General features: G+C 44.2%; 1 protein-coding gene across 1 annotated transcript; it reads left to right on the forward strand.

Moving 5' to 3' along the window:
• Positions 1-2,389: 2,389 nt before the first annotated feature.
• On the forward strand, positions 2,390-12,793 carry LOC130121624 (probable global transcription activator SNF2L2). The gene is made up of 6 exons (XM_056290465.1): positions 2,390-2,485; positions 6,211-6,440; positions 6,943-7,048; positions 11,451-11,552; positions 12,285-12,429; positions 12,660-12,793. Exons 1-6 carry the CDS (start codon positions 2,390-2,392, stop codon positions 12,791-12,793), a joined length of 813 nt encoding a protein of 270 aa, XP_056146440.1.
• The last annotated feature ends 6,873 nt before the right edge of the window (positions 12,794-19,666 follow it).

Consider the following 19,666-nt stretch of genomic DNA (forward strand, 5'->3'; position numbering starts at 1 on the left):
CGTCTTGCTCAAGGACACTTTGACACGCTCTCTGGAGGAGCCGGTGATCCAACCAGCGACCTTCCGACTACAAGACGACCCGCTCTTTCCTGAGCCATACCGCCATAAAACACATTAAAACCCTGGTCTCTACATAACAGTCCCAATACCGCTCCTTCTGCAGAGCGCCACCTTGTGTGCAATGCAGTAAGAGTAAGGACGCACCGGCAAGAGAAGCGCCATGAGTTGCCTCCTCTTTCTATTGCAATTCTGTTTTTCAATTTACGTCATTGAAATAACGTTAAACTAGTTTTAAAGTAATCAACAAGACTAGGAGGTATTGTAATATTTACTAGTAAATGTCAGTTGCAAAAGTCCGGTCTCAAACGCATTATGCTGACGTATTGATGAAAAGAGACGCATCGGCGAAAGGTAAGAAGTCTCACCGGATGTTAGGATATTGATAGCTTCTGTTGTCACGTGACACCTCTTCCGGGTCACGTTCCTATTTGCTTTTCAAACATTTTAAAATTTCCGTCCAGCTCGTGAACATCTTGATTTTTACAAGGTTGAGCAAACAGAAATCCGGTCCCGCTGCTGATCCTACAGCTGAACCAGGAACCAGGAACAGGTATTGTTGTTTTATTCCCTGCACGTGAAAGAACGAAATGAAATATCGTCTCCCCCAGCCCACAGCAGTCCAACACAAAGACAAAACACATATACACACTACAAAATACATAAATACAAACCCTACAAAAACATATCCAACATATAACCCCCCCCCCAAAAAAAACACTGTCCAAGAGAACGAACGCCAGGATGACTGTCGGAACTGCCGGTCTGCATGAGCTAGCAGTTAGCTTAGCCTGCCCCGCTTCCGCGTCCTGTCAGACCGCCATCGATGTTTCTTCCGCGAGCGCAGCTCCAGGCAGAGCTGTGGTCCCTGGGCCCACCGGACACACCAGACCAGGTTCCCTCAGCCAATCCAACGCCAGCTCTCCCAGCCAGAGACCTTCAACCCACCTCCCCGTACTCCATACGACACCAAAAACACAGTCAATGCTAGGCTAGGCCAGACCGCCCTCGGTGTTATCGGACCTGCCGGTCTGTATGGGCTAGCAGTTAGCTTAGCCTGCCCCGCTTCTGTGTCCTGTCTGACCACCCTCGGTGTTTCCTCTGTGGGTGCAGCTCCAGGCAGGGTCGTGGTACCTGGACCTACAGGATGCAGCAGACCAAGCTCTCCCAGCCGATCCAGTGCCAGCTCTCCCAGCCATCAAACGAAGACACAAATTTAGACGCAGACTTGGGCAAAGACACTGCATGGACGGTACTGGGTGAGGCCGCCATCTTCCCACACCAGTACTGGGTGAGGCCGCCGCAAACGTGAATTCACGGCGCCATCTTCCCACACCGGAAGCAGAAGGCTATTGCTGCAAGGGTTCTGCATTGTCAAGAAAAGTTGCCGTCGTATCATTATTGTCTTGACCACACTTATGAGTCATTATTACCACAAGTCTTACATACATCACACAGTCCAGAGTAGCCTAGCTCCATCATGCTACACATCACCACTGCACCCCCCCCGTGCTATTGCTGCCACACCGTGTCCGTTCTCACACAATGTTAACAAAATAGCTTACTTCCTGACAGCTTTCTGGACGAGTAAAGGCTCATAAAAAAACAGATAACTGATCATCCGGGACATTCGTGTGTGTGCACAACACAATTAAAGGAAGAAAAACATCTTCTAAAGCGATTTCGATGGTAACAAGCTGCAAAGGAATGACATCATCAGGGATACTTTCACACGTGGCTAGCTTTGGGGGTGAAGCAATCTTTAAACTATTTTTACCCTTGATGGAGACGTGCTGCGAGCGCGAGCGCGAGCGCGCGCGCTCACACTTGCATAGCATGAATATGGAGCACTCACATCGCTGATGGAGGAGGTCTTTTTGATGTAGCCTAGCCCATGCGGGCCTATTGAACAGCTTCTGCGTAGCATCGGTTCACACCCAGCAGCAGACTCAAAAAATGCGATGCAGAAACCATTCTTAGACAAAAAAAAAAAAAAATGGAGCAAATAACTTAAACGGCGGGGTATAAAAAGCGCCTGGCGACAGCCGTGATTAGGGACGTGCAGAGAGAGAGAGAGAGAGAGAGAGAGAGAGAGAGAGAGAGAGAGAGAGAGAGAGAGAGAGAGAGAGAGAGGAGAGAGAAAGAGAGAGAGAGAGAGAGGGGGGGAAAGCTCTGGGGCCTTCAGGAGAAGACTTCGAGGAGCCGCAGCCAGGAGAGGACTATGACATTTGTATTCCCCCCCCCACCACCCCCAGCTCATTGATTTGTATATGAAAACATAGCGGCTTCCCTCTCCCCCCTTTCCCGGCTCTGCTTTCTGAGTGATCAGCTGATGAAGAGACTAGCAGCTCGCCGCTATGCTGGTTTGTTAATTCTCTCCCCCCCAGCTGCAGCCGATCCAGCTAGCCAGCCTGCAGACTGCAGCCAGGTAAATATCCTCCTTCCGCGTCTTTCTGCTCGAGCGCAGGATGCAGCCAGGCTACAGCCGCACGGGGACAGAGGCAGGGATGGATGGAATGTGCGCGTGTGTGCAGGCGTTCGCGTGGCAGGGGGAAAAAAAAAAGAGCGGGCGTCTTCAAGTTTTTTTTTTTGTGCGTGTCTGTGTGTGTGTGTCTGTGTTTGCGCGTGAGAGAGGAGAGAGCGAGTGTGCAGGTGTGTGTCTCTCTCTCTCTCTCTCTCTTTCTCTGTGTGTGTGTGTGTGTGTGTGTGTGTGTGTGTGTGTGTGTGTGTGTGTGTGTGTGTGTGTGTGTGTGTGTGTGTGTGCTGTTGCAGATGAGTAGGGGAAGGAGGCACGCTTGTTAGGAGATAACATGGAGCACCACATGAACACAACAGCTACACACACACACACACACACACACACACACACACACACACACACACACACACACACACACACACACACACACAGTCAGAAAGCCCTCAGCTGTGTTATACGCCTCTGAAGACTGCGCTGTATTCTTAGTATTCCGCTGGAGGGATCGCAGCGCGTAACAGAGAGCATCCCAGCATCCCAGCATCCCAGCATCCCAGCATCCCAGCATCCCAGCACGCCAGCATGCCAGCATCCCAGCATGCCAGCATCCCAGTACCCCAGCACCCCAGCATCCCAGTACCCCAGCATGCCAGCATCCCAGTACCCCAGCACCCCAGCATCCCAGTACCCCAGCATGCCAGCATCCCAGCATGCCAGCATCCCAGTACCCCAGCACCCCAGCATCCCAGTACCCCAGCATGCCAGCATCCCAGCATCCCAGCATCCCAGCACCCCAGCATCCCAGCATCCCAGCATCCCAGCATCCCAGCATCCCAGCATCCCAGCATCCCAGCATCCCAGCCCTCGTAGCTGACTGACGAGCATCTGGGTCCCTCTCTAACAACTGCAGCGCCGTGTCTTTGTTGCACATCACGTCCTGTGCCTTTGTGTTGCAGGCTGCACTGCTGTTGCACTTGTTCTGTGCAGTGCATGGCTGTTTACTGTCTGCATGAGCATCCTGTTTCTGTATGTGTGTGTGTTTGAGAGAGAGAGAGAGAGAGAGAGAGAGAGAGAGAGAGAGAGAGAGAGAGAGAGAGAGAGAGAGAGAGAGAGAGAGAGAGAGAGACAGAGAGAGAGAGAGAGACAAAGAGACAGAGAGAGACAGAGAGAGGGAGAGAGAGAGAGAGAGAGAGAGAGAGACACAGAGAGAGACACAGAGAGCGACACAGAGAGAGAGAGACAAAGAGACAGAGAGAGGGACAGAGAGAGAGAGAGACAGAGAGAGAGAGACAGAGAGAGAGAGAGAGAGACAGAGAGAGACAGAGAGACAGAGAGAGAGAGAGAGAGAGACAGAGAGAGACAGAGAGAGAGAGAGAGACAGAGAGAGAGAGACAGAGAGAGACACAGAGAGCGACACAGAGAGAGAGACAAAGAGACAGAGAGAGAGAGAGAGAGAGACAGAGAGAGAGAGAGAGACAGAGACAGAGAGACCCAGAGACAGAGACAGAGACAGAGAGACAGCGACAGGGAGAGGGAGAGAGAAAGGAGAGAAGGAGAGAGAGAGCGAGACAGACAAACAGACAGAGAGAGAGAGGAGAAACAGCGAGAAAGAGAAAGAAAGAGAGAGAGGGAAAGAGAGGGAGAGAGGAGAGAGAGAAAGAGAGAAAGAGAGACGGAGAGAGGGAGAGAGGAGAGAGAGTATCAGTTCACCATTTAAACCACTTGAAATCTGAAATCTGGATTTTAGGGATTTTCCTTTTACTATGTATCATGATCCCATGATCTTATTTAGCCCATCATTTACATCTCTCTCTCTCTCTCTCTCTCTCTCTCTCTCTCTCTCTCTCTCTCTCTCTCTCTCTCTCTCTCTCTCTCTCTGTGTGTGTGTGTGTGTATGTATGTATGTGTGTGACAGAGAACTGACAGACAACATTCAAGCATGTCTGTATCTTTGTCCTTGACTCCTCATTGATTTTCACAAGTGCCATTTGTATTACACTGTTTGAATTGTGTGCCGGCACGTGTGCCTGTTGTGTTCATGCATCAGTATTCTATTCATTCCGGCCCGCGTGCATTCTCCCTCTGTACTAAATTAGAAAAAAAGAAAAAAATCCCTTCAGCCTGGTTATTGCTATTATTGCCGTTTCTGGTCTCTCTGTATGCAGACTCGTGTCCTGGCTCCCTGATTGCCTTTGTGCAAAATATAGATATTGAAGCAGACACTTGAAAGGGGGATATGAAAGGAATGGAAATAGCAAACACCTATTCGCACACACAATGTCACACATCTTTTAACATTCACAGGAAAATAATTCATGATGCAAGCTAGAAAAACAATATATTCAGGTGCATATTACATTGTGTTTTATGAAGAAGGATGGTTAAATACAAGAACAGGCATACATTATATTTTTGTTATATGATAATATATTAAATATATTACTTTTACATTATACATTATATATTGTATATGTTATATAATATATATAATATTAGATTATGTTATATATTTTTTATTATATATTACTTTTATATTAAATATAATATATAATATGTCTTATCATTATTATATATGTTATATATAATGCATATTATATATTATATATAATTTTCTGTTGCATCTTTTATATGTAATCATATATATTTTGTTCAAACCTAGTTTTTGAATCTGTAACTATTTTCTAATCACATTTGACATCAACACATCCGTGCAAAAGAATGTGTCCTAAATTTTGCAGAGAAAATCTTAATTGGGCTGTCCAAGTCCATGCAAATTATGATACTGTTGAAATGAATTAGTAAAGTTTCTATGGGCTCGGTTTTAAATGGACCTCCTTCATTATGAATTCAAAAATTATATAATTAATTACCAAACGTTTGCTGGGTGCCATAATTTACCTTAAGATGCTTGTCTTTGGGGCTCGTGATACTTGAGAAGAAATAGTCAGCAGCAGTTTTTTTTTTCAAATTGCAAGGTGGAAGTCAAAATAAGATAAACATGCTTTTATGGATGCATAATAATCAGGTAGGAAAATCAAAGAGGTTGAATCTGGATACAACGTAACGTTGAATCAGTTTATCTGGATACAACGTAACGATGAATCAGATCATCTGGATACAACGTAACGTTGAATCAGATCATCTGGATACAACGTAACGTTGAATCAGATCATCTGGATACAACGTAACGATGAATCAGTTCATCTGGATACAACGTAACGTTGAATCAGATCATCTGGATACAACGTAACGTTGAATCAGATCATCTGGATACAACGTTAACGCTGAATCAATTCATATGGATACAACGTAACGTTGAATCAGTTCATCTGGATACAACGTAACGTTGAATCAGATCATCTGGATACAACGTAACGATGAATCAGTTCATCTGGATACAACGTAACGTTGAATCAGTTCATCTGGATACAACGTTACGTTGTATCCAGATGATCTGATTCAACCTTCTTTGATTGTGCATCTTCATATCTTATTCATCTCATCCCGCCACCCTCCTTCTCCCTGTTGTTTTCGTGGGTTTGCTTGCATAAACTGGGGGATAGAGAAGGAACCGTGCAACATTTTTTTGTGCAATAACATTTCATCCTCCTTACTCTACCCCTGTAAGTTTATTTAAGTTTGTCAGATGTCCCCACCCATCGCTCCCTCTCCTGCAGCCTGAGGCAGGAGGGAACGGCTCTGTGGACAACATGGACGAGGACATCAGCCTGAAGAAACGGAAAGGTGACCACCATGGAAAGAAAGAGCTGCAGATCATCCAGGAGGCCGGTGAAAAGGTCAAGAGGAAGCGGGGGCGCCCGCCAGCTGAGAAACTACCTCCCAATCCCCCCGAGCTCACGAGACAGCTGAACACACTGGTGGACATGGTCATCAACTACAAGGACGGGTAGGGGGCTGACCTCAAACGGCCCATGAGCTGCATTACACATTCTGCAGATATATGTGTTCACATATATTTTAAATGAAGCGTTAGGGCGTCCGGGTGACGTAGCGGTCTATCCCATTGCCTTCCAACACGGGGATCGCCGGTTCGAATCCCTATGTTAACCCCGGCTTGGTCGAGCGTCCCTGCAGACACCGGTCGCTGCACTAGCGCCTCCTCTGGTCGGTCGGGGCCCCGGATCGGAAGAGGGGGTGGAGCAGCGACCGGGAGGGCTCAGAAGGGTGGGGTAATTGGCAATGTGCAATTAGAGAGAAAAGGGGAAGGGGGAATCTAAAAGAAGTGTTACATTAGTAAACTTCGTGTAAACACAACATCGCCCTTTAGATTTGACACTTGTCCATTTCCCATCTTGTGGGGCATTTGAAAGGAGATACTTGTGAGGGTAACTGTAATACCCTCACCGGTCACTGAGTAGATAAACATGACCGTTGCCTCACGTTTCCAGGTTGGGTCGTCAGATCAGTAAAGGTTTCGTCCAGCTCCCCTCAAAGAAGGAGGTACCCGAGTACTATGAGCTGATTCGAAAGCCCGTGGACTTCAGGAGGATCAGGGTAGGTGCGCGTGTGGCACTGTTTTCATTTCTCTTTCAATACGTGTCATTAAACCCCACCAGAATTAACATACCACTTTGTATTGAAAAAAATCAACACAAGTTAGAGGACTATATAAAAGACAAATTATACAGCTCTAATGTTTTGTAGCTTAAAAAAAAACCAAAGCAAGTAAAGATAAATTTAGGATTAATATTATCTGAATTCTTCAGAAATACCAAACAGTGAACGGCCATAATTTACGAATGTGACATTTTATAATCATTAAAATTTCAACAATATCACATTTAAAATAAACAGTGAAGACAACTTCGCTGATTTTAAAGAGGGTCGTCGCTATGGGAGGAATTCTGCACCACAATGGACGAATACATATAATAAAATGAATAGCAGCAGAAATGGAAAAAGAAATAAATACTGCAGTCCACAAATCGAAATTAAATTTGTCGAATACAAATAAATACAAATACAATATATCCCTTCATCCACAAATGAACTACGTGTTACTTTTGCTACATAATATAATTCTAATATAAATTAACACAATTCACAGCATTTGTGATTGAATATATACAGTAGCAAATTCGGGGGGCAACCACAAGAACTGCCGCAGGCGGGACGCGAACGCGAGTTTCCCACTCGGCAAGCGACAACGTTAACCAGTCGACTAAAGGGTCCGACCGATTAGTCAAGGATCAACGTGCCTACTTTATATACTATATGTGTGTGTGTGTATGTGTGTGTGTGTGTATATATATATATATATATATATATATATATATATATATATATATATATATATATATATATTTGCGGAGACATTTAAATTGTTGACTGTGCATCTGAGAAACGTGTGGATTGGCTCGACTCTCTTCCGTGCTGGGTGGGAGGGGCGTGTAAGAGTGGACGTCTGGAGTGGGTCATGGACTGGACTCTGTGGCAGGGGATCGTTAGCGTCATACGGTGTTAACAACGAGAAAGAGAAAGACGGATGGGCAAGCTAAATGTACCACATTACGCCAGCTGTAGCGCTGTTATGTGCTCATAACATGTGATCACAACAGTATCTAAGGTGGTTACTGAAGTTTTGATTAATGCATGGATGCTCACAATTACAGTATCACACAATGTTGGGATTAAAGCAATGATCTGCAGCCTTTCATGTCTTTGGTTCAAGACCTGCAGGTTAATTGTTGGTGTCTTTTTTCCCCACAGTAATATATGACAAAAACAATGCAATGAATCTTGTATGAAATTATGGTGGCCCAGAAATATATTATACGTGCATATATTTATGGATACATAAATATATCCTATCGAGGATAACATTGCATGACTAGCCAACATTAAAAATCTGCAAATCCATCATTTTCTACAAATGATCTCTATCTCCTCAGCCACTGTTCAAATCTAAAATCACAATTTGTGCTTTACCTAAAGTTTGCATGATCTTGGATCCATGTTGAAACTGGTATAAAAATGTAGAATGTAAAAAAAAAAGAAATTAAATTGACAAAGAACACTTTATCAAGCCCTCAATTAGCCTGTTGCATATTCTGTGGATGGGAACACTTTCATAATAATAATAATAATGATAATAATAATAGTAACAAAACAAACAAAACAATAAATAAATAAATAAAAAACGGCCTTTAAATGTAAAACACAAAAACAGCACAGATTAATATTTTGTGGTTTTTCAATGTTTTTGTGTTTTGTACTCAATATTTTAATTTTCACCATGTTTTTGTGCTTTCTCAATACCTTGTTTTCTCAGCCTTTTGTTCCCTTCATGTTTTTGTTGTTGTTTTTCAATGTCTGTATTTTTTTCACTTATGATTTTGTGTTTTCTCAATGTTTTTGTTTTTTATGTTTTTATGTTTTTTGTTTTTTTGTTTTTTTCTTGTTTTTTGTTTTTGCATTATCTTAATGTTTTTGTATTTTACTTATTTTGGGGTTTTTTCTTAATGTTTTGTGTTTTGCCCTTCTGGTTCACCATCTAAAACTGAAAAAGATTTACATTATTTATCTAGAAAAAAAATGCTTGCCATATTTGTTGTTGGCTCCATTAACTGTAAATTGTGTCAATGTGTTGTTCACTTTGAGGGTCCAGCACGCAGACTATAAATATACACCAGAGCAGTGTGTAACTAAAGGTTTCTAAAGTTAAACCTGTAAATAATTAACTTTAAAAATTAAAACTTGTACATTTGTAAAAGCTTAATTTCAGTCGAACAACTTGTTTATGTTGAAAAAGCTCTTAAGCTGTAATCAAAACTTTTTTTGTGAAATAAACTATTGTTCCACACTCTTTATTCTTGTTGTATGTTCATTTAAATCTATCTAAATTTCATGCACGTCATTGCATGATTTTGAAATTTACCGCTGGAAAAATCAGTCATTTTGAGACGGGAAAAAATACTGAGAGGGATTCAAATCAGAGACCTACCGTATTGTGCTTTGCCATGTCAACCACAACACTATAAAGACACTGCTAGCGTATGCAACTGCATGTTAATTAGAAGCATCGTGACCACGTGATCACACATTAATATAATTCTAAACTCTGTTGGGACCACCCATTAAATAAATGCCCAACAGTGCTAAAGTAGGGGAAAGGTGAGACATTTGACAGTCAAGTCAATTTTATTTATTTATGTCCAATATCACAAATCCTTCCGCATCCTCCCATTTCTCTAGCTCTCTTTCTCGTTACAGTCTACTCCACTAATCCACTCCAGCATTATTCCGAACCAGGATATGTGTCAAAAAGACTACAAATGCAAGCCCTATCTTGATTCACGAACGCAGATTCAGCAATTTAAATATTTAAATATTCGAATAATTCAGCGCAATAAATATTCAATCAAATGTTGATGATGCTACATATGTATAGTTACATGTTGGTTTGCACATTTATTTATTTTTGTTTTTATTATTATTCATTGTTATTTACTATTTATTTATTTTATTCCTTTATTTTTATTATCTATATTGGGCGGCACGGTGGCGCAGTGGTTAGCGCCGTCGCCTCACAGCAAGAAGGTCCTGGGTTCGAACCCCGGGGTTGTCCAACCGTGGGGGTCATCCCAGGTCGCTCTCTGTGTGGAGTTTGCATGTTCTCGCCGTGTCTGTGGTTGGTTTTCTGCGGGTGCTCCGGTTTCCCCCACCATCCATCAAGAAGACATGTTAGGGTTAGTACTCCTGTCTGGACGAGCTGGAGGTGGTCCCCGGGTGGTGCACAACTAGGATGGGGTCAGTGATGTTAAATGCATGGATGCGTGTAATTTCACAACGGAGATCAATAAAGCATCTCAAAAACAATAATAATAATAATAAAAAGGGTGGCTGGATGAAGTGGTATATTTGTTTCTGTACGTACCTTTTCCCATTTCTGTCTCTATGTATTTTACTACACATTTTTAAATGGTGACACACAATCCCTCCCACACATCCCGGACCTACAATACAGATGTGCAATGAACGTGTACTGATTGGTGGGATCTTGTCATACACTGCTTATGTTCAGATTCTGCACTGTTAATGTAGGCAATGGGTGGTGGCTAATGCAGGTGGGTGGTGGCTAATGCAGGTAATGGGTGGCGGCTAATGCAGGTGGGTGGTGGCTAATGCAGGTAATGGGTGGGTGCCATCGTGGTTTTCACTCTCAGCATGGGTTCAAACACCTCACCGCAGTGTATTCTGGATAAGGTTTAAACATGTTTATTATTCGATTTCAGTCAAGTTATCAGCATTTGGCACGTGTGTGTGTGTGTGTGTGTGTGTGTGTGTGTGTGTGTGTGTGTGTGTGTGTGTGTGTGTGTGTGTGTGTGTGTGTGTACATGTTTAGCTATCCTTGTGTGGACCAAATGTCCTCATTAGGATAGCAAAACCTGACAGCACCTACCTTGTGTGGACATTTCAGAGGTCCTCACGAGGAAAAGGGTCAGTTTTAGGGTCAGGACTTGGTTTTAGGGTTACGGTTAGAATTAGGGTTAGGGTAAGGGTAGGGTAAGGGTTAGGGTTAGGGTTAGGAAATGAATGTAGTCAATGAGAGGTCCGCACAAGGATAGTGAAACCAGATTGTTTGTGTGTGTGTGTGTGTGTGTGTGTGTGTGTGTGTGTGTGTGTGTGTGTGTGTGTGCGTGCGTGTGTAAGTGTGTGAAGCAGGAGCAGAGAGGGGATATGGAGAACACGTGACCATACGGGAGCTCTAGCAAATAAAGCTGTGCGCAGGAGAAAACGGTTCAGAGTCATGTGGGACACGTGGCAGAGTTTGTGTACTGGGGGATGACGTGACCTTACGTGACTCGTTGACGTCACTGAATGGCTGCGTCTCTCAGGCCGCTGTGCGATATAACACAGTTCGTAACGGTGACCCTGACTTCTTCTGCTTTGACAGGAACGTGTGCGTAACCACAAGTACCGGAGCGTGGGGGATCTAGAAAAGGACATCCTCCTCCTGTGTCACAACGCTCAGAGCTTTAACCTGGAGGGATCTCAGGTAAAACCCAACGCTGCATGGTGGCGATGACAGTTTTTTGGGTTTTGTTTTTGTTTTTTTGCAAAATTGTATCCCAAATTGTATGTGAAGCCTATTCATCTGTGATCCTCAAAACAATTCACAGTGAACACTGCAAGCACGCATTAGCCATATCCAAGGTAAACTTCCCCATTCTCACCTTTGGTCTTTACTTTATTTCAGCCCGTTAGTGCAGCGGCGTGTGTGTGGAGTGAACTTGTGTCCAGCTTCCCCCCAATTAGCTTAATTATTGTGGCTGTATTGGGCTCTGGATTTTGGAAGGTCAAATTGACTGAAGTGAGCTCCTGGCGTCCGGGTGGCGTAGCGGTCTATTCCGTTGCCTACCAACACGGGGATCGCCGGTTCGAATCCCCGTGTTGCCTCCGGCTTGGCCGGGCGTCCCTACAGACACAGTTGGCCGTGTCTGCGGGTGGGAAGCCGGATGTGGGTATGTGTCCTGGTCGCTGCACTAGCGCCTCCTGTGGTCAGTTTAGCAACCTGTCATCTTTGACACTTCAAGCGCTCTTGGGGGCCCCCTGCTGGCGCGGGGCCCCTAAGCGACTGCTTGGTTCGCTTATGCTCTGTTGGACATCAATACAGACCCAGAAGCTACAGGTTGATGTGGTGTGCGTTTGTGATTACTCTTTTAAAATGGTTGCTGTGCGTGTCTCTTCGTGTGCGTTTGTGTACATGCGTCTGCTGTCACCCCAACAGATATATGAGGATTCGATCGTCATAAGGTCTGTTTTTGAGAGTGCAAGACAAAGAATTGTGATAGATGAGGAGCAAAGAGAGACCCTTAAAGCTAGCCACAGTGACAACGGGGGTGGAGCTGAAGACCCGTTTGTTGCATCTACAGGTAAGAGAGTCTCGCCACACCTTCAGCTTTGCGAATACAGTCACTTTATACATGTGGCCAAATCAGAAGAAAATGGAAACAGACAAAACGTATAAACACGATATTTTCTCCTTTTTAGAGAACTGCTTTGCTGCTTCTCCTTCATACGGCTGTACATTTGTCTTTTCTCGGTTGAAAATATCAAGCTCATAGTTTTAATAAACTGCATGACATTGTCTGTATTTGACCAGTGATGACACCGCCTATACTCCTGAAGCCAGCGATTAAGGAAAAGAAAAGCCGAATTACAATGGTCAAGAGACTCCACAGTGACTTAGACAGTGATGAGGATCCAGAGGATAACATCACGAAAGAGGAAGGCTGAACCGGGGGGCTCTTCTTTTTCACACATTTCCCCAACGTTTACCCTACGCCACATCTCTCGTCATGATCCCTTTATTAATTTTCAGATCAAAAGGACGCTCTGTGGTGATTAAATGGAAGTTGATACTCTAGCGGCGGTTCTCAATCCAGTCCAGCAGGGATCCTTCCTAGTGCTCCAGAGTTTTTATTCTACCATGTAGTCAATTACTTTCAGCTGTTGTGCCAGGAAGACCAGCCACCTAGAGTAGAAAACCAGCAGTACGGGGGGTCGCTGGGGGGGCTGGACTGAGAACCACTGCTCTAAGGGCTGGTTTCCCAGGCACAGATTAAGGCAGGGGTGGGCCAGTGTGGGAGAAGGTTTTTGTTCCAACCAATCAGCTGCACACCTGGTACCACTAATCAACCAGTAGAGTCTTTGCTGAGGAACTTGATTAGGGACACAAGTGTGTAATTGCTTGGTTGGAACCAAAACCTTCTCCCACACTGGTCCTTTCTGGATAAGATTGCCCACCGCTGGATTAAGGCCAGTTCCAAACTAAACTGACCTTTGTATGGGGGGGGCATCTCCACTCAGACTTCAGTTTAGGCCAGTATCTACTGTGATCTGTGTCCAGCGAGCCGGCCCTAAGAGACTTATGGGACAACTTATGGGTCTTGATTCAGATGATCCATGCCACTCATCACAGCTCTCATATCTCCTGCTGCACAAAGTAATTGTCTTAATTAGGTTGGCCTGTTACAGTATCTATTGTTTGTTTTTTTTAAATCTATCTGCCTTGTAGTCCCCGTGATTGCTTGCCGAGTTATTTCAGCCAACCCAGTTTCACCGACTTCTAGATCAATACATTTGATTGTATGAGATGTCTTCATATGTCTTGAAGCATGATGATTTATCTCTCCTAAAGCTGGTTCTTAGTGGACAGCATCTGCTGACGACAATTATAATAATGTGTTCCGGCCGAGAAGACTGAAGCACATGGGAAGATCTTTTTAAACAAACGTTGTTGGTTTGTTTTAAAACTGAATGTTCTTTTGAAGATGTTGATTATTTAATAAAAACCCTTGTGGACATATTGATAAAGAAAGAGGTTGTAAACTTTTTCTTGGTAATATAGAAAACGCGTGTGTGTGTGTGTGTGTATCATACCCATATGTGCTTGTTGAATATCTCAGTCCAAAACCATGGACCATTAATATGGAGATGGTTCCTCCTTTGCTACTATAAGTATATGCTATATATATATGCTATATATATGCTATATATATATGCTATATATATATATATATATATATATATATATATATAACTTATAAATTTTGGGTGGCCCGGTGGCGTAGCGGTTAGCGCTGTCGCCTCACAGCGAGAAGGTCCTGGGTTCGAACCCCGGGGTTGTCCAACCTTGGAGGTCAACCCAGGTCATCCTCTGTGTGGAGTTTGCATGTTCTCCCCGTGTCTGCGGCGGGTTTTCTCCGGGTGCTCCGGTTTCCCCCACCATCCAAAAGACATGCATGTTAGGGTTTGTGCTGTCTGTGTCCCTGACCGAGGCATGGCGAGACAAGCTGGAGTTGGTCCCTGGGTGCAGCACGGTGGCTGCCCACTACCCCCAGCTCCACAGCTAGGATGGGTTAAATGCAGAGAGGAATTTCCCTTACGCGGCTCAATAAAGGATCTCAAAATCAAATGAAAAACATCAAGACAGATTAAACAGGAAAAGTTACAGCGCAGTGTAAAATAATAACCAAAAGCTTCGAATCTGATTTAATAAAAGGCAAACAGAAAAGTCCTCAGCCTTGATTTAAAAGAACTGCCGGTTGCAGCAGACCAGCGGTTTTCTGTTGAGTTTATTGCAGATACGTGGTGCTCATAAACTGAAAGCTGCCTCTCCGTGTTTAGTTTTGACTTTGGGGACAGCAAGCAGACCTGTCCCAGACGACCTGAGAGGTCCGGATAATCCATCATGTCGAAGAAGCTCAGAAGTGTATTTTGGCCCTAAACCATTCGGTGCTTCATAAACCAAGAGCAGTATTTTACAGTCAGTTCTTTGACGCATAGGAAGCCGGTGTAATGACCTCAGAACTGGTGTGGCCTGATCCACTTTCAATCTTAGCGAGGACTCGAGCAGCAGCCTTCTAAATCAGCTACAGCCGTTTGACTGATTTTTCAGAGACCTGTAAATATGGCTACAGTAGCCGAGTGACTGGAGATAAACGTATGGAACAGTTTTCCCCCCTCTTTCTCCCCAGTTGTACCTGGCTAGTTAACCCACTCTTCCGAGACATCCCGGTAGTTGCTCCACCACCTCTGCTGATCCGAGGAGGGCCGCAGACTACCACATACCTCCTCTGATACATGTGGAATCGCCAGCCATTTATTTTCACCTGACAGTGAGGAGTTTCACCAGGGGGACGTAGCACGTGGGAGGAACACGCTACCCCCCCCCCTGAACAGGTGCCCAAATCGACCAGAGGAGGCGCTAGTGCCGCGACCAGGACACATACCCACACCCGGCTTCCCACCTGCAGACACGGCCAATTGTGTCTGTAGGGACGCCCAACCAAGCCGGAGGTAACGCGGGGATTCGAACCGGCGATCCCGTGCTGGTAGGCAATGGAATAGACTGCTACACTACCCAGATGCCCCGTAAATTCTTTAATTCTTCAGGTGATAGTAGGTTGACTTTGTAATTATCATAATGTGGCTATTAGAATTCAGGTCTGAGTCCGTGACTAACCAAGATTTCTGGCTTGGTTTGGGGTTTTTAGAATCACTGACTGTGGCTGAGCACTGACGTTTAATCATTCTTCCTTGACTCCAAAGAGAATTACTTCAGTTTCATCTTTAACTGAAGAAAATTCTGAGACATTGTGGTGGCAATTATTTAATTCCACTCTGACATTAAACGAGGAGCTAGAAAAAAACAATCTCTCACAGTATTGTCACACTTTTGTTATGTCCAGTGAACAGATGCACAAGCCCAGATGCTTGAACGTGCACCCTGGTCTCAGAGCGCACTCCCTTTAAACCATGCAGCGTGAACATGGCTATTGTTTTGATCATCACGATGTGTACCCAGAGTTTCTCCCTCATCCTGTTCTGGAAGAGGTATATTATCTTGATGGACCATCATCCCAGTGGGTAACAGAACTTGTGTATTGTTCAAAGAGTTCATAGGTCAGGTCTCCCCTCGTCCTTATCTTCTGTCGTGATTCTCCAGGACTGTTCCTTCTGACCTTCTGACACTCAAATTGGCTTCCCAGACATTCCGCTGCTATCAACTATCAACATCACCTTTGTACTACTACACACGAGCCCCGGGCATCCGTTCAAGCAATGCAAACACAGTATAGCTGATTGGTGGTCAAAGATTAAAAGTAAGCAAACATTCATACACGAATTGCCCTCACAATCCCCCCTTTTGATTACTTTTAATCAGCAACAAATCTTAAAAACATCAAGGAAAACATGACACGGGGAACATCTTAGTACCTGACGCAGAATAACTGTGAGGCCTGTCTGTCACTTGTAAAGCAACTGAAATGCATCAGATTTACATCAACACACTCCACAAGCTCTCAGCAGTCAAACAGAAGTCACAATTATCCCATGTCCTCTCGAGCCAAACATCTCACCTCGCTCTTGATGAGAACTGAGTAAAAGACTTGAGAAGTTCCTTCACTAATTTGAGCAATCACATTACACGATAGGGGTCGGAAAGCTATGAGGAGCCCGTTAACATTTTTAAAACCTTTCCGCTGAATGTGAATATGGTATAATTCAGAAACGGTAGGGAGTTCACAGCCAATTATGTTTGAAGCTGTGCACACGGCTCTTGCCAACAGTTCTTTTTTCCCCCCTCATGAGCGGTAGAATTGCCCTACCACAGAGTTACTGAGAAAGTGAGCACACTTCCTATCACAGCTCTGTGGAACTGTAACACTGCAACCCTTGACACACCAAATGTCCTAGGCTGCCTAGAATAGTCTTTGGTGAGCCTCCTTCTGGGTGGTGGTGAAGTTGCCCTCCCATTTCAGGGAGCAGGAGATTGTAGTCCTGAGGAATTTGAAAGGATGCACGCTCTCTACCCCCAGGTTGTTAATGGCAAGTGGTAGTAGCACACCCTGATTTTTACTAATACGTATATATATTCTAGAGACACGTTAGGAGTAAACACAGTTACCAGCTCATGTTTTGGGGCATTTTGGCTCGGCCGTGTGAATTTCATACACTGTTAAAAATAATGTGCTGGTTTAACTTAAAAAAAGTACGGCATCTTATTTACAAGCCCTTTTCTAAGTAATCTCAACACATTCAGTCAGTGCATGAATCGACGAAAGTGAAGCAGATTCATATTATTGTAGAATGTCAAAATTCCATCATTTCCATTAAAAAAGTAATTAACAAAGAATCTTGGGTAACGTTAGCCACAATAGCACGATATACAAATTGTAACTGGTAAATAAATAGCATAGAGTTGAACGAATGGATGAATGATGATTTATTTCGAACATGTAACAAGCAGGATATAACATACAGATAATCCATGGCCAATGATCTGGCGTGATCAATAAATCCACACGTCAAACTGAGCGAACGAATCTCCGTATGCATCAGATTATTTGCTGCATGTTGGAAAAGGAGTAGGAGGAGAAGGTATACTCTTATCTTTTCCTACCCCTTCTCACCTACTCTTAAGTGAATTCAGCTACTATACATTACAACTCCATCCCCACTGCACTGTGTAGTTCACTTTCAATGCAAGTTGTGCAACACAATACAAACTCAACCGCTGTGAACAACAAGGGGGGGAAAATAAAACAAAACACATCAAGAACACACGAAAGAAAGGAAGAAAAAAAAGAAAAAAGAAAAAGCATCCTAATGTCTTGCACCAAGAATAAACAGGTCTCAATGCTACGTCCAACCCAAATATCCCCTCGGTGTCATAGCAAGAAAAATTAAAAAAAAAAAAAAAAGTTTAGAGATAAATACAATTTAGACAGTTAACACAACTGCTCGTCATCTTGACAATCAGTTCTTAGTACTTCTTCATGAACTGCGTAATGGTTGTGCTTTGTTTGAGTTCCATGCTCAGACTGCTCCATAACTTTACCCCACAGATTGAAATGCGCATGCTCTTCAAAGTTGTTCGAACACGCAATTTATTGAAGTTTAATTTCCCTCTCAAATGATATTCCTCTCCTCCATCTGAGAATATTTTTGTATATGCCTTGGGAGTGGATTATTTCTTGCTTTGAAAATGATCTGTGCTGTGTTAAAAATGCTACTAAATCCCTGAACTTCAAGACAAGTGACTTGAAGTTGCTGCTCCACCCACTCTGCCGGTCCCCCTCGGCCTCAGCCTCCCACCCCCACCCACTCTGCCGGTCCCCCTCTGCCTCAGCCTCCCACCCCCACCCCCTTTGCCCATCCGGGGAGGGCTGCAGACTACCACACGCCTCCTCCCATACATGTGGAGTCGCCAGCCGCTTCTTTTCACCTGACAGTGAGGAGTTTCACCAGGGGAACGTAGCGCGTGGGAGGATCACGCTATTCCCCCCAGTTCCCCCTCCCCTCTGAACAGGCGCCTCGACCGACCAGAGGAGGCGCTAGTGCAGCGACCAGGTTACATACCCACATCCGGCTTCCTACCCGCAGACACGGCCAACTGTGTCTGTAGGGACGCCCGACCAAGCCGGAGGCAACACGGGGATTCGAACTGGCGAGCCCCGTGATAGCAGGCAGCGATTGCTGATCCAGAACGCGACTTGCTTTCCTCGTGACCGCAGTGCTGCTTGCCAGCTTTGCTCGCGTGTACGTCAGGTGAGGTCTCCAGCAGCTTGTGGTCTGGTACCGCACCCCAGAGTTCATTTTCGGAAACTCTCTCTAGTTGGACGTTGTCAATCACCGCTTTTACTTTGGTATTTATTTTATCGTTTCAAAACACCATAAACTTTGTTTTGTCCAGATTGAAGTATAATTTGTTTTTGTCATAACACCGTTTTCATTTTTTCCCCCATTTCTATTGTGGACACCTTCCAATAGCCGCTGTAAGTTCCCACCAGAGCGAAATAGAGTCCTGTCATCAGCCAATAGACGCATTTCCACATCGTTGATCTCTTGCATGTATCACTTAAGTACATAAAGAACAGTACTTAAGTGCTTAGTACTTAGTACATAGTTGAATGTATCATGTTCAGCATATCAACGTTACCACCCACTTAGACGAGTCTCACGTTTATCAAACACAGGTAACAACTACAGGCCACGAGCATGACGGCAGATATTCCTCATACTTTACTTTATTTGCCATGCTGTACACGTTACAGTCGTCATATCTTTCTCTGCCACGTAGCAGTCTGAATAAACCCCCCCCAGGAAGAGGCCATACAGCATCTGTTGTGTTTTAACAGAACAGTCTAGGGGTGTAGGTGTATAAATCCCCACCTCCTCGAAGGAAAGAAAAACAAAACACCTCCCTAATCATGCAGCCCTGCAAATCAGGAATTCCTGGAAGGTAACTAGTGACTGCAGGTGGGCGAAAAAAAATATGGCACTGAGTATAGAGGATCTACTGTCACACTTTAATCCATCATTTTAATATGTTTTATTATTGCTATCATGTATATTTACTAATATATTGATATGTTACATAGCATATTGATGATTTGAGTCATTTGGCAGGAGACCAAATGTTAACTACTAATGGTGCATTATTTTGCATTGGCCATTAAATACATACATAAGCAAGGAGCCTACCCAGGAGAAATCCAAACAAGGAACCATCCTGACCAGCCTAACGTGCAGGTATGGCTAAAACAGCAAAACTCTGCATCTTTATACTTTTACTCTTCTTACTATTCGCGACTGCAGCGC

The sequence above is a fragment of the Lampris incognitus genome, chromosome 12 (genome assembly GCF_029633865.1).
Source record: "Lampris incognitus isolate fLamInc1 chromosome 12, fLamInc1.hap2, whole genome shotgun sequence".
Lineage (NCBI taxonomy): Eukaryota > Metazoa > Chordata > Actinopteri > Lampriformes > Lampridae > Lampris > Lampris incognitus.